This window comes from Lodderomyces beijingensis (assembly GCF_963989305.1).
Source record: "Lodderomyces beijingensis strain CBS 14171 genome assembly, chromosome: 1".
NCBI lineage: Eukaryota > Fungi > Ascomycota > Pichiomycetes > Serinales > Debaryomycetaceae > Lodderomyces > Lodderomyces beijingensis.
The window spans coordinates 1,471,016-1,495,205 of record NC_089970.1 but is presented as its reverse complement, the minus strand read 5'-3'; the positions used below and the strand labels follow the sequence as shown (position 1 = coordinate 1,495,205).

The following is a 24,190-nucleotide window of genomic DNA, read 5'->3' as shown; positions in this document are numbered from 1 at the left end:
CAGGGGAGTCGACAAGTTAGAAGAAGAACAAGATAGTGTGTGGTTATGACGCAGATCCACTGATTTAGGCCACTTTCGTGTATCCCCCCCCCCCCCCCCCCCCGACTCTCTCTCATTCCCCTCCCCCATGGACTCCTCTCTCCACACTGGCTCCAGCAGACACCGTACATGTGTTGCTGTGGCCTCTTCTTTTCCATTTCCGGGGGCGGCGGTAACAGGAAGCAGAAGCACCGTGCCATGTACGACCGTGTGATAGGAGCTGGACTGGCTGTGGTGGCAGTTGTAATTATCTCTCCATCCCAGGCTGGACTCCGCTCAGTTGAGAATTTGCTGACTTCTCGCTCTCGTCACCAAATAGAATAAATCCAACATTTTCCAACCAGACTCCACTCTCGCAACAACAACCACCACCACCCAGCATATATACCTCATACATTTATACGTATACGTATATATATATAATAGTTTGAAGTTTGGGGGCTCACTTTACATTGAGTGCAGTTTGTTTCTCAGAAAAATCCAGCTATTGGCACCCGTTCCGTACCCTTTGACAAGAGCAAGAACTAGGACAGGAACAGCTCCTCGAGAATTGGCAAATTTGAACTTGAAGCAACGCCAATTTCTATAACGTCCGCAAGGTAAGCTAGACGAGTGCATTTGCACGATAGGGAAAGACTAAGAAGAAGGAGACCTGCGCACCATGGCCAGAGACATCACCAACCACTTGCTTTTCGAAGTTGCAACCGAGGTGGCCCACAAGGTTGGAGGCATCTACTCCGTGTTAAAGTCCAAGGCACCCATCACCGTGGCCGAGTACAGGGAACGCTACACCTTGATTGGACCATGGAACTACCACTCGGCCCAGATTGAAGTGGAGGAATTGCCCGTCAAGGACCCGCTCGTGAAGCAGACCTTGGACTCGATGTCGAGCAAAGGCATACGGTGGTTATACGGCAGATGGTTGATCGAGGGCGCGCCCCGCGTGTTGTTGTTTGACATTTGGTCGGCCGGCCACTATTTGAACGAATGGAAGGCCGATTTGTGGAATGTGGCCGGGATCCCCACCCCGGACCATGACCTGGAGACCAACGATGCCATCTTGTTGGGGTATCTAGTTGCGTGGTTCTTGGGCGAGTTGGTGTACAACGATAGAGACCGAGCTGTGATTGCTCATTGCCACGAATGGCTTGCCGGGATTGCGTTGCCCTTGTGCAGAAAGAGAAGAATCGACGTGACCACCATTTTCACCACCCACGCTACGTTATTAGGAAGATATCTTTGTGCTGGTTCTATTGACTTTTATAATAATTTGGCTAATTTCGATGTCGATGCCGAAGCTGGCAAGAGAGGTATCTACCATCGTTATTGCATTGAAAGATCCGCGACTCATTCGGCTGATGTTTTCACTACTGTGTCCCACATTACTGCTTTTGAAGCCGAGCATTTGTTAAAGAGAAAACCAGATGGGGTCTTGCCCAATGGTTTAAACGTGGTCAAGTTCCAAGCTGTTCATGAGTTTCAGAATTTGCACGCCGTTAAAAAGGCAAAGATTAACGAGTTCATTAAGGGCCATTTCTACGGCAATTACGATTTCGACTTGGAAAACACGTTATATTTCTTCATTGCTGGAAGATACGAGTTTAGAAATAAAGGATGCGATTTCTTTATAGAGTCCTTGGCGAGATTGAACCACAGATTGAAAGAAAGTGGCTCCAAGATGACGGTTGTGGCATTCATTATCATGCCGGGCAAGACGCAATCGTACACAGTAGAAACGTTGAAAGGACAAGCCGTGATTAAGCAATTGGAATCCACCATTGAAGAAGTGCAAAAGAAAGTCGGGGACCGTTTATTTGAGCATTGTGCAAGGTACCCCAACACTGAGCACCTTGGTGCGGATAAGGCGCATGAAGTGCCGTCAATTGATGAGTTGATCAAGCCCGCGGACCGAGTTTTGCTCAAGAGAAGAATCTATGCTTTGAAAAGAGAGGGACTACCACCGATTGTCACTCACAACATGATTGACGACAGCACCGATCCCATCTTGAACCAAATCAGACGTGTCCAGTTGTTCAACCGCCCTGAAGATCGTGTCAAGATCATTTTCCACCCCGAATTCCTCAATGCCAACAACCCGATCTTGTCATTAGACTATGACGAATTTGTCCGTGGCTGCCATTTGGGTGTTTTTCCCTCATACTATGAGCCATGGGGCTATACGCCTGCGGAATGTACCGTTATGGGTATCCCCTCCATCACCACCAATTTATCCGGGTTTGGTTGCTACATGGAAGATTTGATTGAAAACACCAGCGACTACGGCATATACATCGTTGACCGTAGATTGAAATCAGTCGACGAGTCCATTGACCAGTTGACCGACTACATGTTTGAATTTTGCGAAAAGACAAGAAGACAAAGAATCAATCAAAGAAATAGAACTGAGAGATTGAGTGATTTGTTGGACTGGAAGAGAATGGGGTTGGAATATATTAAGGCTAGACAATTGTCGTTGAAAAGAGCATACCCTGACAAGTTCAAGAATGGTGCTAATCCCTTCAACAACTCGAGCAACTTGAAGTTGACTCGTCCATTGAGTGTTCCAGGGTCGCCCAGATCCAAAGTTGGATTAATGACACCCGGTGACTTGGGCAGCTTACAGGAGGCGCAAGAAGGATTGAATACTGATGACTATGTCAGTTTCAAATTGGGCTTGGCTACCGGTGATGATGAAGATGGTGAGGAAGACGACCACCGTCATTATCCATTGACGTTGAGGGGCAACTCAATGCCTCCTGAAGATAATTCAGTTTGATAAGAGAAGCGGGAAGAAAAGAGAGGAGAGAAGAAAAGAAAAGAGAAAAGACAAGAGATGAGAAGAGAGTTTTACTGTTGTTTTTCCTTTTGTTAACGATCACAGTCTAACAATTATAAATTACCTATGTTTTTATATTGCATCAAGAAACTTTTTAAGAAGAATAAAATTCAAACTCTTTATCTAACAAACCTAACCCTGAAAAGCCCAAATTTTTAAACCATTTATTTTCCTACAATTCTTGATTTTTTTTTACTTAATTTTTTTCCCAATCGAGATATTCTTGGGCAAGTTTGCAATATTCACTCGAGTCGAAAGTCGAGCATTTGCCAAGTACATTGTTCCACTCATCAATCTCCTCCTTAGTTTCATCTCTACCGCCATCGCCATCGTCATCGTCATCGTCATCGCGTTCACCCACAGGCCCACTCAAGATTTGGTGCACATAGTTCAACAATCCCCTCACATGGATCAACTTATTAGTACGATCAGCCTCGCTGAAAGTGATGCCCATGTAATCCTCTTCTCTCGTGGCACCACCACCACTACTATTACCACTAGTAGTGCGACGACCCCAGTATGCTATGGAATTAGGTATCAAGACCGACTTGCCGTCACCACACGTGCTCTTCCCCTGCTCGGTGCTCCACGTTTCGGGATTCACGTTAAAGTCCACCAAGGAGCTAATGTAGTCTAATCTAAACGGCGCTTGAGACGAGGACGAGGAGGTGGACGGGCACGACATGATGAAAAAATGGGGGCGGTAAAGTTCATTGACGCAGCCGCAATCGTTGATATGTGACCGCGCCACGCCAAACCAATACTTCCTCCCCTGTGTTGTTTCCGTTTGCGGGATATATTCCCGAGGCACCGCCACAATATTGGTGCCACCGCGTAAATTACCAGCGTTATCATTGGCATTTTCTCTATTAAAGTCGGGGCCCGAGATACGATTGCACTCACCGGAAGTCACATCGCACTTGATGATACGCAACGGACTGAAATTGTATATGAAATTGATCTTGTTCTCGCCCAAGTTGCCCCAATCAGCATCGATATCGGGAGCTTCCACGTGGTGGTCTATGAATGGAGCCCAGTTTTTCTCAATAAAACTTCGCTTCTTGTTGCGGATGTATAGTCTGGTGATCTTGTGGGGGTTGCGCAATGGCTGATACACGTGCATGGCGCGCGACCAGTTGGTTTCCGAGCTGCGGGCACTGAATACAATCACTGGTTCTTGAACTAGGTGGTTGGAAACGTTGTGGTACTGGTTCAAAATCACCCGGGGGTCTTCGCTACCAATAAAAGCCTTTTCCTTACGCTCACCAACGTCAATCTCGTGTGGTAATATCGTGGGAAAATTCAACTCCAGCTGGGGGAATTTGTAATCGTAAAGCTGTTGCCATTCTGAGTTGAATACTTGTGCGTAAAGCACCGAGATTGTAGGCGATGATCTCCGCCCCGACTTGGCGTAAATAATTCTGTTGACCATGAAATAGACTTGGTGCTGCGACATCCACACGGCACTGCCGCAGAACTTGAACCATTTGTTCCTGAGGATATTGGCCTCGGTTTCATCTTTTCCAGCTTGGAAAAACAACTGGTAAACGGCGTTGCTCGTGGACATTTCACGTAGCTGCAGACGTATGCGTGGGATATCTTCATCGCTATTGAGGTTCAAAGCCTGGCTAGCCTCAACCGGCAGACGATTCGAGATCAGGATGGCGTCGCATGTATTTCCACTGTCGCTGCTGCTGCGGTTGTGGTTGCCCCAGGCATAACCAGCAACGGGAAACTTGCTATATTGCAAATCATAAATGGCATCATTCAACGCGCTTGCTTGCTGATCCACCACGGGCAATTGCATATCCCATAGAGACCAAGTTGCGAAATACCACAAGTTGAGATTCAAGATTGCAATCACGCATGTTATCGCCAACGCGGTGACTCTCCGATCTGTCTTTAACTCGCGTCGTAGTCGTAGGATAACGTACAAGGATATAGGTGTGAGTGCTGCTGCGCAGACGAGAGAGAGCTTGGATAGGTTTGCATCTTGTATCGCTTGATCCATGACTGATGTGGCGGCTATCTTTTGGTGTTTTCAATTTGAAATTTTGCGAGATATGCCTAGGTTTTTCAAAGTTGCTCAATCTTCCCTTTTCTACTTTTACCTTTCTGGGGGGTTTCTTGCTGAAGACTTTGGATCGGGGAGATCTTTTTCACGGTTGAGCAAGAATACAGATCCACTATCTGGGGAATTTCTCTAGATGATTCACGTCGAAACGGGGCAGTGAGAGAATGGAGACGGGAGAGGGGAGAGAAAGTACGATATGTTTATATGTCCAATTGGAAAGAAGAGGGATATTCTATTTTGTTCCGGACGCCAATTGTCAGTTCCTTCTAGGAGGGAAGAGTGGAAGGATTTGCAGCCAAACCTGGTTTGGTTGCACACTATTCTTGTACTGCTCAAAATTGTAATAATTAATTTTTAATTTTATCCATGAGAACGGATGCAAGAGGAGCTTTGAGACGTGGTCCCATGGCAGAGTAAATGATAGAAAAAAATTATCATTCTATTGTTACCTGTGCATGAGGATAACACAGGGGCAAAAAGAAGAACACAGAAAACCGTTCAATCTTGGGGTGATGTCCTCAAGACGAGCCTTAATTGGGCTATAACTTGTCCTTGCCACTTTTGGCCGGATTCGTTCGCGACCATCTCTACGCAGCAGAACTAGACCGCCTTTTTTACTTTTTTTGATGGAGCTTATTGGAAAATAGGATCATATTTCGAGACGGCGGGTAGGATGGGGGCGGCCCAGATTAAGAGGACAGTTTAGCGGCTGCATCTTTGATTTGACGAGAAAGGTGTTTGAAACGGGTGGCGTGCTATTGTTGCCCAGCGATTGAACATAAATTCTGTTGCAAACAAAGCGTCAGTATGCATGTGTGTATTGTGTGTGGTGCGCCTGTCGTGAGTCGATTGTCGTGAATTCTGCACCGTGCATGTCGCGACACTCGCCCTCGTTCCTGTCGTGTTTTTTTTTTGTCATTTCCTTTGTCTCAAACTTTATCACGTGACCTGTCGTGCGCTCTATTGCCGTATAGAAGTTAATTATTCCTAAATAAGCCATGGCTATTTCTGGACGTGGCACGTGACGCGAGTCTAATTATAAAACAAACAAATAGTCTAAAATTAAACAAACACATACGACAATTCTCAAACCACAACCAACCCACCGGGTTTTTTTTTTTTCCTATATCAAACAAGATTTCCGATTTAAACAAGCAAAAGTAGAACATCCTGGCAACAGACGCTTGCTTAACTGCTCTATTAATTACTCGCCTTGTACTACAGATTGAGATTACTGGGAAAAAAAAAAAAAAAAAAAACCTTACTTTCCTAACAACCAGGAACCACAACAACAAAGAAGAACTACATAGTGATAAAAATAAAAACTGGTTACTTGGTTGTTCATCATCACCATTCCTTCTCCCTTCCCTCACTCGCTTGACTTGTCCACCAACAACAATCTTTTATCAGGTGAAAATAGTTTTCAAAAATCCGAAAATTCAAAGTCCCTTCGCTTTCTGCCACAACTAATATAGGTTCTAAATAGCTTTATTCCATCATGTACGATCTGCTTTCAATTCGAGCTTCAGATAGAGACAGTATATACTCGTTTGACTCGGTGAGCACAAGCGAAAGATTGCTAGACAGGTTGGATTTCGATAATGAATCCATAGCATCTTCAAACAGAGACAGTATTTATCAAAGAGACAATAACATCAGACTAGTAAATGCAGCAAATGCATTGAACCAGTATCCAATGAACAACTTGAGTGCAATAACAAAACTAAGAGGTCAAATGTCACCTAGCTTGCAACAGCGCAACGTCCTGGCGCAATTCCCGTATCAAATAGCTCCAACAGAACGGGACAAAACAAGTTTCAATCCACGAACAACCAGCAAATTGCAGCCTGAACCGAGACAAAGAGGAGGACTAGATGCCAATCCTGCACGGCTAGGAGATACTAATCTCAACCACAAAAAGATTGCAACAAAGGCTCCTCATAACAAACACCTACCCCTGAAAAGGACTGTTCAGGAACAGCAATTGAGAAGTAGTACCGCGCCCCCTCCGCATTTGCTGTCGAAATCCAACACGAAATCGTTATCATCCGACTCTGTCAACACCATTAAAACAGTGACAGCACCCGAGCCATACAACAATTCGAAAGCATCATCCACAACTCGCGACCTACCGACGAAACGCAACTACTCCTCAGACTCAACCGTGCCTACATTGTCCTCGCTATCGCTTGGCGAACGCAACCATAAACCGCACGTGCCGTACCAACACCAGTTCTTGCTGCAAACGTCTTCTAGGGTACCGTTGACTCCAACAAGTAGCCGATCCTCCGATAAGGAAAATGACTTTTTCAGCAGCAACAATCTGTCCGAGGACTCGCTAGAAAACACGGCACTTGTAAATGTTCAAACTTCCGGTTCCGGCTCTGGTTCCGTTTCAAATTACTCTCACCACACCCATTCCAAAAGCCAAGAAATTGCCCCTGAATCTCGAGTCGTTATCGCAATGGAACTTCGGGCAATAAATAAACACCGCGAGGCGCTGTATCAACTACAAATTGCAGCAAACGATCCATATAATTACCCGAAAGCAATGTACTTGTACGCGATTGCGTTGAAACACGGACAAGGAGTCAAACAAAACTTTGCCTCGTCAATGAAATGGTTATGCAAATGTATACTAATCAGCTCCCTTTCATCCCCATCATCATCTCCATCATCATCTCCGCCGAATCAAAGCTTAATCACTTCGAAATTGAATAAACTCGCGCTGCCGGATTTGCTAAAGTTGATCATTACCAACCTTGCCTCCACCAACAATACAGATTTGTACTACAATGGAACCAATGTAGAGTCGCTATATTTGTTGTTCAAGGGGATGAACAAGACCCAAATCTCCAAAATCATGGCTGCAAACAAAAACAAAACCGATGTGTTGGCGTTGAGCTATTTTGAATTGGGACTGTATTTGTGCAATGGTTGGGTTGGCGGTACGAGTTCCCCCACTTTAGCTGCAAATGACGAGGCTAACGGTATCGCCTGTTTGAGCAAAGCGGGCTCGATGGGAAACGTGGAAGCGATGGAGACCTTGGGCGAGATTTACACTACAAAGCTGAAGAACCGGAAGAAGGACTTGGCTAAAGCTGCGGCGTGGTTGCGAAGTTGTGAAGTGTTTGGGGTGAAGCTGATTGGTAATAGTTGGATATACAAGGAGAAATTCGTCAAGTTGTCCCTATAGACTTGACAACAACAACAACAACAACAAAAATTAAAACAAAAACTAGATGAGAAAAGTACCACGCGAGTCCTAGAATCTATGCTGGTTTCATCTAGGTTGACAATGTATCCCCCTTGATGTCGGGCTGAGAGTCTATGTTCAGTATGTTGTATATATATATATGTATATCACCGCCAGGCTATGATTCAATCCGACGGTCCGCTTAATAGTCGGTACAGTATGGAACCAGCGCGATCTCGATCTCGATTTTTGTTCCAGTTGCGTATAAACTCCGACGTCACCAAGAACAACAAGTCGCTCATCTCGCTCAAGTTGGAATAAACACCCATGGGTAAGTAAAACCCATTGCCGATCAACGCTTTCAAATTCGACACCAAAAACTCCTCGCGTCTGCCGCGGTCGCGCTGGACATCTTCCCAGCTCCCCAAACGAGCCTCCCACGATTCGGGGAAATTCACCTCCATGGCATCGTACAAGTACGCCAGTTGGCTATTTGCGAAAAACTCTTCCTGTTGACGCTTGCACCCCAATTCCGAAACTTGCAACTCGATAATCTTGAGGTTCAAAGTTTGGTCGGCGCCTTGCTCCTTTGCACGATATGAGCTGATGACATTTGCTAATATTTGCGAAACTCGTTTCACAACCAAAGCGCGAGTTTGAAACATGAGACACTTGACAACTTGTAAAAAGACTTGTGCTCCAGTAGTTGTCGAGTCTATCAAGTGGCGAAGCTTGGAAATAAATGAGCCAATTTCCTTCTCCAACGCCATCCATGATCTCTCACTTGGCAACACACGAGATACAATCTTGTGTCGCTCGTCGTAATCGCACGAGACCATCTTCATTAAAATCACATCGATTTTGATCACAACGCTCAACAAGTCGTCATTTGGTGTAGCGTGTTTAGCGTGTTCGAGATCATCTACTCGTTTCTGCGCGTCTCGTGCTTGCGTCTGCCAGAATTTCTTCTTGTCGTTCAATTTGATCTTCACGTCTTCGGCTTCTGCGTGTGAATAGTCTGGTAATTGGATCGCATGGTGCACTTGTGTGTATTGGTTGGTAAATGTTGACCGGTGCTTGGCTCGCTTGGTGGTGTTTCCATGGATTTGTGCCAGAGCTGGCGGTACCAGACGCTTACGATCGCGGTCACGATCGCGATCTTCACTGCGTCGACCAGATTCCTCGTTGCTGCTAAGGGTGGAGCTCCTACTCTTGAGTTCTGCTTCTCTAGCGTGCAAACGCTGTTCCATCTCTTTGTTTGACTTTTCAATCTCTTCAAGCTCCTTGAGCTTGGCTTGCTTATACCTCGCGAATCGTTTACGCTCCTGGTTGAGATCTTCCATTTCTTTAGAAGTTTCCGCCAGGGTGTTTGCTGTGGACAACGTTGAGTCTTCTCTTGCGATGCTACTCGGTTCAGCTTTACCCGTTGAGTCCTCAGGTGATTTGCTCCTCTGTTGTTTGACAAAAGTAGAAGCATCGCCATGTACAAATATCTTTGGAACTTTTTTACTCTTTTGCTGCACTTTGATCTTTCTTTCATCTTCTGAATTTTCTGTGCTGTGCGAAACCGAGTTTGACGACAGTCCCGATGCGCTCCTTGCAATTGCATTTGTCTTATCCAGTTGGCTATCAACTGCATTTTTCCTATTGGCTTGTGCTTTCTTGTCTAGGCTCGTTTCTGTGTTGTGTGTGTCCTTGCGAGGCGACGACGAGCTCACCGACTCATTGTCTCTTGCGCGGCCCTCATCTTGTTTGGTTATTCCAAAGCCCGACAATTTCAAAGGGCTTAGTGATTTGCCAAATAGTCTTTGATATTTCAATTTGTTGTTGAGAACCATTCGCACGAGAAATTTGGGATTTGGCTCGTGCAGTTTGTTTATCCATTTGAAAACGCCCGTTTTGGTGGTGATGGAGTTGAAGGTGGATCTTGGCGGATTAGCGGGTTTTGGTTCCTCTTTCGTGTCTAATGCTTTCTTTTCTGTAGTAGATTCTCCCTTGCTGCTCTTTTGTGGGCTTTTCACTTTGGCTGGAGGAGATTTGTCTCTTAAAAGTGGCTCTTGCTCTTCTTTTGAGCTTGCATGCGACTTTGATCCATTAGCTTGACTGGGAGGGTAATTACCAGTTGATTTCTTGTTGAAGCCATTGGTTTCAGAAGAATCAGTTCTTGATGTTGTAGTTTTCCTCCTATCCGGTTTGGAAGTTGGTTGGCTGGAAGGTGCCCTACTTGATTGACTTGGTTCTTCGTTCCGTTCTCTAGGTCGAGCTGGTCTGATTTTCTCTTTGACTGCACTCCGGTCTCGTTCGTGACGAGGTATAGGGGCAACCTTTAAAGATCGATCGGGATCGAAAATCGCAGGAAGTGTGGGGGACAACATTGACACGGGCAAATTCTCATCAAATTCTTCCTCTTCTTCTTCTTCCTCCTCCTCCTCGTCAGATCCCTCAGATCCCAGCGGCCTTGGGCCAATATTCCTGATTGAAGATTCTGATCCACGGTCCAACAGAACCAGCTGCGGACTAGTACTCTTTGAACCACTTGCAATCTTCCCATCCGTCCTAGTATTCGCATCGCTATTGCTGATGTGAGTGTTGTTGTTATTGCTATTGTTGGTGTTATCGTTATCTTTATCGTTATCGTTATTATGAACATTATTATCAGTTTGCTGTCTCCTTGCGCTCATGAAATCCCCAGCCTCGCTCTTGAGGTCGAATTCCGGTATAGTAGGCGACAATATCGGAGGCAAGGTTCCGTCATTCTTGAACAATTCAAGAAGCTCATTCACATCCCAGGCCGCTGCCGAATTTAAGGGCGAAGTGGGGGCCAGGCTATTATTTTCTTCAGGCTGGGGCGTGGTGCATGCTGACAGTCTTGGGGTAGTAGCCTTCGAAGTCCCGTTTATGTAGGGGCTCAACGGTCTCGGCCTAGCCGAAGAAGACGATCCTGGTGCTAGTTTCTTATTTCGCGGCGGTGGGGGCTTACCTGGCGGGTTTCCGGTGTTGAAAATGGAAGATTTCAACGACATTGGATGGAGCTTGAATCACAGCACAATGATCATCTGCAATCTACTCGACACCCAATAATAATAACAAAAATCGCCAATCAGGTACTTCAACAGAGCTCTCGCCTTGGTTTGGCGTTTGGGATCGAGGGGAAACGGTGGGTGGCTGTGTGAAAGCGTAGTGGCAGCAGAAATCTGTGACTTTGCTCTGGAGTCCTCGATTTCCCCCTTCAGTCAAACAAGCAAAGGAAAAAAGGCAAGAGCGAAAGGAAAGCTTCAGGGACGAATAGCAAGTGGAGAAGGCGACCTTTATTCACCTGGTGGCCCGCTCTAGCAAGAGGGATTTCTGTTATCAGCAACTATATCTGACACTTTGGAATCCACTAGGGTCTCTATGTTGCGAAGAAGAATTTGGGGGGGGGGGGGGGGGGAATTGAGTAGCCGATACTCGTTCGTCTCTTTCAGTCTCTATGTTCAACACGCACATACAACCTCTATGCACTTTTTTGAGGGGGGGGGTAGGTCTCGTGGCTTGAGCCATCCAGGGATCATATATCGCTTCAAGAGACAAGCACCAGTAGCCGCTCTTGCTTGCAGCAGCTTCTCCTCATACAGTTGCCTCTGCATTGTTGAATCCATTGCAGCATCAAAACTCCCACCCTCATCGGAGACATCCCGAGTGAGAGAGCGGGTGTGGGAAAAAAAAAAAGAGGAGGAAGGGATGACTGGTACAATTTGGTCCCTTCTAACAACATATCCCTGATACATCAACTCCCCCCGGAACAGGATCTAAGACGTTTGAAAGGGCGTTGTACTTCTACCATTATCTCTGTAATACATTTTGTACTCGAAATTTTTAAGAAAAAAAAAAGCCCCAGCGGTTAGCGTATTATCGTATTCAATGCTGAATTGTTACAACGAGGTTCAACCTACAATATTTAAACGAGGCAAAGGTAGGGGGCGAGGCGACTCTCGTGGACGTGGACGTGGACGGGGCAAAAGGGGAACCAGCAATAACAACGCCGGAGGCGATGGGGGCCGCGGGAACTTCAGCCAGGGCAATACCGAGTCAGGCTACGGCCAATCCAACTACAATAACGGCTATCCGGTCAGTGGCTATGGTTTCTCAAATGGGGGTTCTGGCAGCTATGACAATGATCACGGTAGTGGCCGAGGGCAGGCGGATACTCGGCGACCGGACACGCCAGATGATGAGTTCTCGGGCTACTCCGCACCAACGAAACCGGAGGCGATGTCATTCGGTGGCTTCAGTGAAGCGCCGCCTCCAAGACTAAGTCGCAACCCAGAACTCCTGCCCAGCGTCCCTCAAAATAACGCTGCATCTGTCGACCATTACAGTCACAACGAAGGGGCTAGCTTCAATGAGGAAGGGAGAAACCCGGCATCTTCATCTGAGGATGTAGGGTCTCGGACTTCCAGCGAAGACAATCCCGAAATCCCCCCAAGTGCCACTGCATTTGTCGAGACAAATTTGAAACGAGTCTTTGCTTTAAGTCCCGAAAAACAGGCTATAGCCAAGGAGCAAATGGGGAAATTGTTGAGAATCGCCAAAACCGAGAAATTATTTTGGGCGAATGACTGGACGGCACAGCGGATTCCAATCTTGGATGACAACTGCGAACTCGAGTTGGAATGTCAACGGTTGGAACGGATGCGTCGACAGGGCAAGGGGCCCAAGCAAAAAATAACTAGAAAAAGTCCCCATCATCCTCCTTTTGCAGAAACAGTCAGACGCGAGAATTTCAATCACGATCCTGCTTCAACACATGAGAATGGAGCCATTGTGGAAGAGCAACCGCACGGTTTTCTCCATAATAGCACCTCTTTTGAGTCCTCCACTGTCCACGACGAGCCCCATACCCACAACCCACCAGGAATTCCTCTCGCAACTCGACCTTTACCTCGTGAATATGACGTTGACCTATTGGGTGTTTCTCTAGCAAATGCAAGTGCCAAAGGCCACATTCATACAAACAACGATTCTGGAACCATTGGCTTTAACGATAATTTATCGAGTGCTGCTGCTGAATCGGATACGTCCTCAGCCATGAAACCCATGTCTTATGCAGATATCAACGCCAAGCACAAGGGCAGTGACGATTACGTCTCCAGCGAGCGCAAGCGTCAACGACGCGAACGTTTTGAACTCCATCCCAGCAACGGCAGCCCTTCCTCCGCGAGTGTCCTCCCCACCGTATCACCCGATGGCAGTAATAGCGGTGCGTTTGTAGGTAAAAGCGTATCGCTCGAGAAAGATTATTTGCGGTTGACATCGGCGCCCGATCCAGATAAAGTCCGGCCGCAATGGGTGTTGCAAAGAAGCATAGCGCATGTGCTCGACAAGTACCACACGATGGAAGTCAACATTGCTTACGACTACATCAAGAACCAGCTCAAGCTGATCCGGCAAGACCTCACTGTGCAGCACATCAAGAACGAGTTCGCTATTGAGATATACGAGCAAAACGCGCGGTTATCCATCAAGCACAACGACTTGGGCGAGTTTAACCAATGCCAGACCCAATTGAAGAACTTGTACCACATGCGTCGCTCCTCATCGTCAGACCCTGCTCTGCCGCGCCGCCATTGCTTCATCAGCTGCGAACTCGAGATGTTGTGCTACAGAGTCATCTACATGATGATCACGCGGAACAACAGCGAGATAATGAAACTCAAATCGTTATTCGCGCGCGACTACTTGGAATTCGCGTACCCTGAACCACACCAGATTTACCTCGAGTTGATCAATGCGTTATTCCGCTGCAACTTCAACAAGTTGACCACCAACTCGATCCGATTCTTCCTGCAGTTGGCTACATTCAAACACAAGCGCGACACGGCGCTCGCACTACAGATGATTGATAATTTTTTAGCTGATAAAGTGCGATTAGTGCAATTGGGCAACGTCTGCGCCAGTTACCACAAGATGAGCTTGCGTGTGTTGCTGTCGCTATTAGCTTTCCCCCAAGATGAAGAATCAGGAGACGAGTGTCGCCGATTCTTGAACAGGTTGAAATTAGCTGCTCCATTTATCTCCAACGAGGATTTCGACGCTAAGCGCGCCAAGAGCGCCGTCATGGCGAAGATTGCATCGAGTCAGAAAGTAGACATCAAGGGCCAGAAATGAATCAAGTTGGAGAAGAAAACTCCAGATAATTGGCCCTTCCGACCCTGCGCTTCTTTTTATTTTCTTTTCCTCTTCTCGAAACCTCTAAATTTGTAACGTATAGCATTTTATAGAATCGGAGTTAGCTAATATGGTGAAGTTGATCCCCCCTGCCTTTGCGCCGCTGTGAGCCACTTTGCTTCTTTCATGATGGAAAAATTGTCTGATTCCCGATCCGCTCACCCGAAAGCGTTAGCCTCGGCTAATTCAGAATCTGCACAATCGCGAAACTGCGAAACTGCGAAACTGCGAAACTGCGAAACTGCGAGACTCCAAAATTCCGACAAATAGTATCGAGCGTTGTTAGCATTCAAATAGAATAAACTATACTATACATTAAATAGAAACAAGGAGGAATTGTGATTCATGAGTAAACCAGTACACACAAACAAGCAAGCTAGTTTACAATTTTTCAATTGGAACTGGTCTGCCCAAAGTAGTAATGTCGTCGTAGATCAACGTGGTGACGAAATCAGAATACTTTTCACCCAATGCCTCTGGTGCAAAGTAGGCAAATGCTTGCTTAAACATGTTGCCTGGCTTGGCACTCTTGGTCAACTTGGCATACTCTTCATCCAACAATTGCTTGACATAGTCCTTGGTGATCAATTTGCCAGTGTTGGTGTGGGCACCGTGAGTGACCCATTGCCAGATTTGGGTTCTCGAGACTTCGGCAGTAGCAGCATCCTCCATCAAGTAGTTGATTGGAACACAGCCAATGTTTCTCAACCAGGCCTCAATGTATGAAATACCAATGATGATGTTGGCTCTGATACCTTGTTCGGTAATGACACCACCTGGAACAAATGGCGACAACAAGTCACGCTGGGTGATTGGCTTAAATGGCTCCTTTGGTGGCAAGTCAATCTGGTTTGGTCCCTTCATGTGTTCATTGAAAACCTTGAGAACAACAGGCACCAAAGCAGGGTGGGCAACCCAACACGAGTCGCAGCCCAAGGTGACTTCTCTCAACTTGTCCTTGGCGACATTCTCCAAAACGGCTCTGTTTCTCGCTTCATCATCCTTGATTGGGATTTGAGCAGCCATACCACCCAAGGCGTGAACTTGTCTCTTGTGGGTGGTGTGCACCAACAACTTGACATACGAGGACATAAATGGTGCAGTCATGGTGACTTGAGATCTATCGGGCAAGATAAACTCGGGGTGGTTTCTCAAACACTTGATGTATGAGAAAATGTAATCCCATCTACCACAGTTCAATCCAGCACTGTGTTCTCTCAATTGATAGATAATTTCATCCATTTGGAAAACTGCCGGAATGGTTTCAATCAAGACTGAGCCTCTAATGGTACCTCTTTTCATGCCAATATAGTCTTGCGAGTAGTTGAAAATGTCATTCCACAACTTGGCTTCCAAGTGGTGCTCCATCTTGGGCAAGTAAAAATATGGTCCAAAACCCCTCTTGATGGTTTCAAAAGCGTTATTGTAAAAGTAAATGGCAAAATCAAAGATACCACCACTAACTGGCTCGCCGTCAACCAAAACGTGCTTTTCAGTCAAGTGCCAGCCTCTTGGTCTCACAATCAAGGTTGGAATGTGGCGGCCTTTTTCCAAATTCAAGGCATACTTCTTGCCGTTGGTTTCAAAAGTCAAGTTTCTGCGCACACCATCGTACAAGTTGACTTGGCCGTCAACCAAGTTTTTCCAAGCTGGAGTCAACGAGTCTTCGAAATCAGCCATATAGGTAGCAGTGTTGGAGTTCAAGGCATTGATCACCATCTTTCTGTCGGTAGGACCCGTGATTTCGCATCTTCTGTCAATCAAGCCAGGGGCCAACGGAGGACCAGTCCACGTGGGGTCGTTTCGAATGTGTTCGGTCTCGGGCAAAAAGTTGGGCAATTTGCCTTGGTCTCTCAATTTTTGCTCCTCTTTTCTAGCAGCCAACAATTCCTGTCTCTTCTTCTCAAAGCCGCGGTGCAACAAAGCAACCAAAGCCAACGCTTCGGGCGAGAAAATGTGCTTGGCATTTTGGGGAACGGGGCCCAAGATCTGGACTCCTTTAACCTTGTCGGCAACAGTAGGGAATGGGCTAGACATGATCTTTGTTGGCAAAAACAACTATGGGTTCAAAACAAAAAAAAAAATGTAAACGTGATGCAAATATGCAAAGTAGTTGACTTCAGCTAAGATAAGTTACAATAGACCTTCTAATTTGAAATAAAAATCTATCTAGTTTGACAATTTGCAATTGAAACAAAGAATGAGCAAAAGGGAGGTTGGGAAAAGAGCTTTCTGGCTCGAGTATTGCAAGAAACAGGCGGGAAAAGCGTCGGCTTAAATATGTGAAAAAAAAAAAGAAAAAAAAAAAAAAAAAAATCTGGACATTTGGAGAGGGAGAGATTGTCCGATCTTCATGTCGTGCTTCAAGCTGTCACCACTACCCCTACCATATACCACCCGCCCAAATGCTACATCCTGTGTCAGTAGTAGTAGTGCCACCGCTGCAGACCCGCAGGTTCAAAGAGAGAATGTGAAATGTTTCTCACGGGGAACGCTAACACCACTTACAACAATATATAATAAGAGCACAGCGGACATTAGCAGCAAACAGAGAGAAATGGCTTACCCCAGATTATTAAAAAAAAAAAAAAAAGACCCAACTAAGCGCAAAGGAGGGTGAATGCGACATTTCTGCATTATCCCTTACCTTCATTACCGTCTCCATGTGTGTCATGTGAGGTGAAAATGTCGCGTTTGCTCACTGGAAAACAAAAGTATAATAATGCCAATCTGTCGCGGCTTTATCGTTATCTAAGGGTTGACGGAACTTCAGAAACTTCTCAGCAAACTGACTTCGTTTTATTTTGACTTCTTTTACTTCCTTTCCTTCCCCCCGGCTATAGTCCCGGTCTCATAAATCAAAGCCATGAATACACCGTCAACCAAGCTTCTCAATTAAACTCGACTCTTTGAAGGAGGGAGCCCGCTCATGCTCACCCCAGTTGCCACCCGCCTCTTTTTTCCCCCTTTTTTTCCCGGGGACATGTGAAGGCTAAAACAATAGAAACCGCACCTCAGCAATGTAACCGAGGTACCGCAACCTCTGGCAAAACAGAGTCAAAAACAAAAAAATATACAAATTCCAGCGCAGTTTTCTGGCTCCATCGAATCGAATCGAATCAATTGAGTGAGAGAAGCAAGAGAAAGAAAGAGAAAAGAGAAGACCACCCCGGACTCCGCTCGCCCCTCGCTCCCTCCCAGATGTATATATCTTTGGTGCCGGTATACGTACATTCAAGCATGTTTCCAGAGCTAATGCTCGATCCGAAGTTAAACTTTATCTTCCCTTTTTTGCCTGTGTTCCTTACATGCTCGCAAGCATCCCGCCATTGGCTGCTTCTGCCTCTACTTCTACTACTGCTGTAGCTGCTCCTGTGTACTGTCCCTTTTTCTCTTTTTGTTCTTTGACGATGGTGACGTATATTCCCGCTCCCTCAGAGGAAAAAAAAAAGAAAAAGTCATGAGAGAAATCTGGGAAAAGGCCGAGGGAAATTGCCGTTTTGGGCTAAGGGGATGGCTTTGTAGAATGCCATACAAAAAAGGGCAAGAGAGGCCACCGCGCGCCGTCGTCGGTGCTCGCTAACGTCCATATCCGCGGCTCGGAATCGGCCGCGATTGGCCCTGGAGCTAACAGCCCCCCAGGGTCACCAGCCAGCAGCCACCAGTACCACGTTTCAGTCTTGCTTTTTCTTTTGTTTTATTTTGTTTTGTTCTATCAAATACACCAGCTGTCTATTTGCTACAATATCTGAGTTCCATCACCAACCTATTCATTACTTCAACCAGAGATGGAAAAAAAATCCCATTCGTGAAAAGGTTCCATTATTGGTACAAGTTGGTAAAGTCTTTAGTCCATTTACTCGTCTGGGTTCCATTGCCTTTGATAGCACCTTGCAAACCTTGTTGTTTGGGAACATAGTTGACTCTGCCGTAGGAATTGATGTTCTTGCGCAAGACAAACTGGTAACAAGTGGCAGTACCATTTCTACTGGCAACAACAGAACTGGCCAAGAAAAACTCCCAGATTCTGTACCATTTGACACCATACTTGTTAATGGCCTTGTCCCTGTTTCCAATCCAGTTTCTGTACCATCTCCAAATGGTGGCAGAGTAGTGAACACCAATGTTATCAACACTAACAATCTCCAACCCGGCAGATTCAAAGCAACTAGCGAAAAAGGCCAACGGGGTGGATGCATCGGCACCGGGGAAAATGTACTTGTTCATAAATAAACCCCATTCCAAATCTTCATATTGCCAGTTTTTTCTCAAGCCCGAGTATTGCAAAAAGAACAATCCGTCATCTTCCAACGCGTCACGACATTGTTCCAAGTAGGCAGTCAATCTCCGAATACCAACGTGTTCAGCCATCTCGACACTGGTGATCTTGTCGTATTTCCCGCTTGGCTTGCTCGATTTAGGAGCTTCTCTATAGTCGCAGCAAACAATTTCAGATTGTGACTCGGAAACTCCATATTCTCTCAACAACTTGTTGCCCCATTTGGTTTGGTTCTTACCCAATGTAATACCAGTAACGTTAGCGCCATATTGCGTCGAGGCAAAAGTAGCCCAAGTACCCCAGCCGCATCCAATGTCCAACACATGGTCGCCTTTTTGCAAGTCGATTTTCTCAGCCATGACTTTCAACTTGTTATCCTGCAACTCTTCCAACGTCTCTTCGCGTTCAATGTCTCCAATGACTCCAGAAGTGTAAATCATGCGAGGTCCTAAAAACCAAGTGTAAAAGTCATCCCCCCTATCGTAATGGTCTCGAACCTGTTCTTCATCCTGCGATTGCGAATGGAAAATAACCTCGGGAATCATCCCCAACAAGAAAAACCTAAACAATCCCAACGTGAATCTGAAATTGGCCCAGTCATGCTTATATTCCATCACGTCCAACGCATCTCCTTTGAAGCTAACCTTGCCCTCAAAATACAACTCCTGAAACGTCTCAATGGGGATCTTCTTACCTTTACCGCCGTTGCAGTCTTGGTACTTGGCCTTGAGTTCCGGTGTATGGTACTCCAAATAGTACGAGATGGGTCTGTTGGGGTACTGCACCTTGTCGTTGATTCTCGGAGAAAAAGTACTGGCCAAAGTCCAAAACACCATCAAGATCGGCACCGCCAACACCACAAACAACACGAGCCACGTCTTGAACCCCATCCCAAGCTTGTACACTATGTAAGCGGGCACGAGCGTCATGATGCTAAACAACGCGGCATTGGAGAAATGGTCCGAGCCGGGTCCATCGGCGGGCAAGGGTGCATTGTGGATCGTGGGAGTGTTGGTGGTCTTGACCTCTCCCACCAACTCCACCTCGGGCTTTTGCTGTGTTCCGGGCGGAGTCTTGATAAACGCTACTTCTTCCAACATCTTATTTTTTTCTCAATGGATTCTTGTAATTGAGCGAAATGGAGCTTGGAGTGGGAGCAGGAAGGGGGGGAATTTCTACAAACTTTTATACAAAGAGTGAAAATTTCACCGCAGAAGGGAAAAAAAACAACGAAAAAAAAAACCGACCGAAGAGGGCAACATTGTTGAACTTTTCGTCGTCGAGTTTTTTTTATTTTCTGCCACCATTTTTCCGTCCGGGTAGTTTTTCTTGTACGAGGCTCGCGAGACGTGCCGCGTCTTAATATTTCTCGGTGCTCTCGGTGCCCATGGGAGAATTGGAATAGCAGCTGCACCGGATGCACCTACCTTATTGAGCACGGATGATGAGGGTGGTTAACGTTTGACTTTGCCTCCTATCCCCTCGCTTCCTGTCTCCTTATCGTCAGGCGCAAATCATCCCGAGTCTTTGTAAAAACAATTTTTGACGTATTTCCCTTACTGTCTTGTGCACAGGAAGCTGGGGGCAGGAAGAGGATAAGCTTCATAACTTCGGCATTGGAGCAATTGCTCTTTCTTGTTTTATTCTTGGAACAAGTTAACACGAATACCGTTGAATCATACCGAGTCTCTGTAAAAACAATTTTTGACGTATTTTCCTTACTGTCTTGTGCACAGGAAGCTGGGGGCAGGAAGAGGATAAGCTTCATAACTTCGGCATGTGAGCAATTGCTCTTTCTTGTTTTATTCTTGGAACAAGTCAACACGAATACCGTTGAACCATCGGGGATCAAGACATTTGTATGTTTGTATGTGTGTGAACTTGTCTTCTGAGAAAGATCTGGAAGAGAAATGAGAGGGGATTTCCGTTTATGAGTGGTTCGGAATGTCGAAAAAACCCTGATAAGTGGATGGAGGATGATATAACCGAAGAATCAACCGGCGATGAATCTGCAATTGTCTGATCAAGATATACATCTACTGCCAAGTCTACTGGGTTGCAAAATTTATTTTTTTCTTTTTTTCGTAGCTTTTTCGCAACCATTCAAGTGGAAACAAGCTGGGATTCGTGGTTGTTTCAAACGACACTATGGTAATGTAGACAAAAGAGGCTTTTGGTGAACGGCAAACAGGAAGAGCAAGTTGTGAAATTTGTGTCTCCTTTTCTAGACCTCTGTGACTTCAATCTGCAAGAGGCAGGGGGGGGGGGGGGGGGCAGGATGATCGAAAAGACTTAATCAATGCGTGTGTCTCAAGAACCAAAAAAAGTCGGATTGAAATTATTCCCCAAACCAATGCACGTCTGTGCTAGAAAGCTACTACTTTTTGTTATTACGAACTACTGTTTAATTCGAGGTTTTCCCAACTTGCCTAGAAACAGAATGGCAAAAGTCTCGCCTGTGGCAAAGTAGAGATTGCTTCGATCGAACGAGTTTCCATTAATAGGAGAACAATCTCTTCCCGTTACTTCAAAGGGGGGGTTTCCTATGCAATTTTTCTTTATTAGTGCGAGAATAGCTTTGTCATGCTCAAAGTCGAGCCGTACAACATCCACGATGTTTTGACCTCTGGGTGTCTGTGCTAATTTCAAGACCTACCTTCCGTCCTGTTGTCTCCCGCTCTCCCACTCTACTCTCCCACTTCCACTCTCTTCTTCCAACCTGGCAGAAAATCCGAGAGCGAAAAAAAAAAAAAATCAAGTAAAAATACTCCATCTTGACAAGAAACTTACCTATAACATCCCAATCCATGAACAGGACAACCACCACGGAAACACAATTGGGGGCCTTTTAGAACAAAAAAGTAGTAAGACCACCTAGATAAACATATAATAAAAAGGGAAAAAAACTTGTAGAGGATGATAAAGAGGACTGTGTATCAGAGACAGCTATTGCGATTTGGGCGATTGCTCTACTACTCCACCAATAGCTCGTTCAAGACAGCGGTGGAGGCAGCTGAAAAATTAATCACTCCAACACAACCAAAGTTCCTGGATCCCTTTTCCATCGTTAGCCATGAAATGTCTCACTTGGCAAAGTCGATTGCTAATCTTATAGGCTCGGGCCATCCAACCTTGAACAGAGTCAGCTCGTATTATTTTGAAGCCGAAGGTAAAAACGTACGGCCATTGATTGTGTTGATCTTGAGCAAGGCCTTGCTGAAGATCCCCGTTGAACAGCGTCAAAGAATACCAATTGACGACATTGACGTGACCGAGCAAGAACATATCAAGGGAACCCCAAGATTGGGCCTGGAGTCGATAGCAGGTAATAGTGTCGATGACAGTTTGAGCCCGTTGCGGATCTTGCACGGCATCAACCCGCGAATCATATTGGACCCCTTGAGCAAGCCCATGGACCAATTGCCCAAGATGGATAAACTCAACGGCATCTTGCCCAAACAGCGAAGATTGGCGGAAATAGTCGAGATGATACACACGGCCAGTTTGCTCCATGATGACGTTATAGACTTGTCCGATTCGAGAAGAGGTAGACCTAGTGGCAACATTGCCTTCACCAACAAGATGGCGGTATTGGCTGGGGACTTCTTATTGGGCAGAGCCTCGGTGGCCATTGCCAGATTGCGGAATCCCGAAGTCATTGAGTTGTTGAGTACCACCATTGCCAATTTGGTCGAGGGCGAGTTTATGCAGTTGAAAAACACCGTGTTGAGCAATAGAGAAGATGACGGCATTATTAATAACGACGGCGACCGCAAAAAGATGCCCGACCCAACGGGCAAAGTGCCCACACGACGCCACGAGTATTCCGTCACCGAGCAGGAAATTGTCGACCACGAGACAAACGTGCAGGCGTCGTTTGAGTACTATTTGCACAAGACATATTTGAAAACCGCTAGTCTCATGTCGAAATCGTGCCGTGCTGCAGCCGTGCTCAGCGGAGCTCAAGATGACATAATTGAAAACTGTTATCAATTTGGACGCAATCTAGGACTATGTTTCCAAATCGTTGACGACGTCTTGGACTATACAAGCTCCGAGTCGTCGTTTGGCAAGCCAAGCCAAGCGGACTTGAAATTGGGCTTGGCCACGGCCCCGATTTTGTTTGCGTGGAAACAAGACCCGGCATTGGGCGACTTGATTGCAAGAAAATTCAAAGAACCCGGCGACGTTGAGATTGCTCGTGAAGCTGTGGACAAGTACCAAGGGTTAGAACAAACTAGAGAAATGGCGGCAAGATACTGTTTGGACGCTTTAGAGAACTTAAGACAATTACCTGAATCCGACGCTCGCAGTGCGTTGGAGCTATTGACAAATTCAGTCTTGACTAGATCTAAGTAAATATTAAAAGAAAAAAATATTTCAGCAGGAAGAGAGGGAGGGAGTGGCGAACGAGGGACGAAGGGGGGGAAGAAAATGCATTATATTTGTATATAGGCTCATTATTTTTTGAAATATAGAGATCAAGTGTTGAACTTGACAAAAGAAGTGATGAACTTGGCTGTTGGTATATACATGTGATGTGTAGCATGTGTAGTATGTGTGGTTGATGTCTCGTGACTCAAGTGTCCACACTCCGATGAAGGAGAAAAAAAAAATCAGACCGATTTCAACGGGAAGAACAGCCACGAAGTTGACCATTTCCCACCACCAGTGCCACAACCATCGCCAACAGCATTCACCTTTTTCCTTCACGGAAACGTTTTCTTTCTCCCCATTTAGTTTCTTTTCTATATATAAATCAATCAAAGATGTCAGCCGAGGAAACCAAGCCAGCAACAACGGACGCTTCCGCCGCTCCAAAACCACCAACATCAAACGTCTTTTCCATGTTTGGAGCCAAGAAGGAGAAAAAGGAAGAACCAGCAGCTGAAACCGAAGCTAAGTCCAAGACCGAGTCCAAGACTGGGTCCACCACCGAGGCTGCCGCTGACGAGGAAGATAAGGCCGACGAGGAAGAAGCCGACGTGGAATTCACGCCCGTGATCCAGCTCGACAAGAAAGTCGAGGTCAAGACCAACGAAGAAGACGAAGAAGTCGTATACAAAGTGCGCGCTAAATTGTTCAGATTCCACGCAGACTCCAAAGAGTGGAAGGAGAGAGGCACGGGCGACGTCAAGTTTCTCAAGCATGGCACCACGGGCAAGACTCGTATCGTGATGAGAAGAGACAAGACGTTGAAGATATGCGCCAACCATTTGATCTCCCCCGACTACGAATTGAAGCCCAATATCGGCAGCGATAGGTCCTGGGTCTATAATGTCACTGCTGACGTCAGTGAAGGCGAGCCGGAGGCGCAGACTTTGGCCATCAGGTTTGGCAACAAGGAAAATGCCGATTTGTTCAAGGAGAACTTCGATGAGGCCAAGAAGGGCAACGCCAAAAAGGATTAGATAGGCTTTTCTTTCTGAAGGTCTTTTAGTTTTGTTGGTTGTTTTTTTGTAATTTTTTTTTTTCTTTCCTCTTTAATGTATACCATATATACCGTTTTGGTTGGGATTGCTTCTGGTTGAATGCCCCGGGGACCTCTATATGACTTGA

The 24,190-nt window shown here is 46.0% G+C and overlaps 9 protein-coding genes across 9 annotated transcripts; 5 read left to right on the top strand and 4 right to left on the bottom strand. All coding sequences in view use genetic code 12, as the record gives it.

Moving 5' to 3' along the window:
* Window positions 1-700: 700 nt before the first annotated feature.
* Window positions 701-2,815, top strand: LODBEIA_P06000 (uncharacterized protein; the record flags this gene model as incomplete). The annotated part of the gene is made up of 1 exon (XM_066976395.1): window positions 701-2,815. The coding sequence occupies one exon, from the start codon at window positions 701-703 to the stop codon at window positions 2,813-2,815; it is 2,115 nt and encodes a 704-aa protein (XP_066827538.1).
* A 256-nt stretch (window positions 2,816-3,071) lies between these two features.
* On the bottom strand, window positions 3,072-4,886 carry LODBEIA_P05990 (uncharacterized protein; the record flags this gene model as incomplete). The annotated part of the gene is made up of 1 exon (XM_066976382.1): window positions 3,072-4,886. One exon carries the CDS (start codon window positions 4,884-4,886, stop codon window positions 3,072-3,074), a length of 1,815 nt encoding a protein of 604 aa, XP_066827537.1.
* Window positions 4,887-6,447: 1,561 nt separating this feature from the next.
* LODBEIA_P05980 (uncharacterized protein) lies at window positions 6,448-8,145 on the top strand (the record flags this gene model as incomplete). The annotated part of the gene is made up of 1 exon (XM_066976371.1): window positions 6,448-8,145. The coding sequence occupies one exon, from the start codon at window positions 6,448-6,450 to the stop codon at window positions 8,143-8,145; it is 1,698 nt and encodes a 565-aa protein (XP_066827536.1).
* Window positions 8,146-8,330: 185 nt separating this feature from the next.
* On the bottom strand, window positions 8,331-11,168 carry LODBEIA_P05970 (uncharacterized protein; the record flags this gene model as incomplete). The annotated part of the gene is made up of 1 exon (XM_066976360.1): window positions 8,331-11,168. The coding sequence occupies one exon, from the start codon at window positions 11,166-11,168 to the stop codon at window positions 8,331-8,333; it is 2,838 nt and encodes a 945-aa protein (XP_066827535.1).
* Window positions 11,169-12,045: 877 nt separating this feature from the next.
* On the top strand, window positions 12,046-14,292 carry LODBEIA_P05960 (uncharacterized protein; the record flags this gene model as incomplete). Its single annotated transcript, XM_066976349.1, has 1 exon — window positions 12,046-14,292. The coding sequence occupies one exon, from the start codon at window positions 12,046-12,048 to the stop codon at window positions 14,290-14,292; it is 2,247 nt and encodes a 748-aa protein (XP_066827534.1).
* Window positions 14,293-14,733: 441 nt separating this feature from the next.
* On the bottom strand, window positions 14,734-16,389 carry LODBEIA_P05950 (uncharacterized protein; the record flags this gene model as incomplete). Its single annotated transcript, XM_066976338.1, has 1 exon — window positions 14,734-16,389. The coding sequence occupies one exon, from the start codon at window positions 16,387-16,389 to the stop codon at window positions 14,734-14,736; it is 1,656 nt and encodes a 551-aa protein (XP_066827533.1).
* A 1,785-nt stretch (window positions 16,390-18,174) lies between these two features.
* LODBEIA_P05940 (uncharacterized protein) lies at window positions 18,175-19,731 on the bottom strand (the record flags this gene model as incomplete). The annotated part of the gene is made up of 1 exon (XM_066976327.1): window positions 18,175-19,731. One exon carries the CDS (start codon window positions 19,729-19,731, stop codon window positions 18,175-18,177), a length of 1,557 nt encoding a protein of 518 aa, XP_066827532.1.
* Window positions 19,732-21,547: 1,816 nt separating this feature from the next.
* Window positions 21,548-22,990, top strand: LODBEIA_P05930 (uncharacterized protein; the record flags this gene model as incomplete). The annotated part of the gene is made up of 1 exon (XM_066976316.1): window positions 21,548-22,990. The coding sequence occupies one exon, from the start codon at window positions 21,548-21,550 to the stop codon at window positions 22,988-22,990; it is 1,443 nt and encodes a 480-aa protein (XP_066827531.1).
* Window positions 22,991-23,400: 410 nt separating this feature from the next.
* On the top strand, window positions 23,401-24,042 carry LODBEIA_P05920 (uncharacterized protein; the record flags this gene model as incomplete). Its single annotated transcript, XM_066976305.1, has 1 exon — window positions 23,401-24,042. The coding sequence occupies one exon, from the start codon at window positions 23,401-23,403 to the stop codon at window positions 24,040-24,042; it is 642 nt and encodes a 213-aa protein (XP_066827530.1).
* Between the last annotated feature and the right edge of the window lie 148 nt (window positions 24,043-24,190).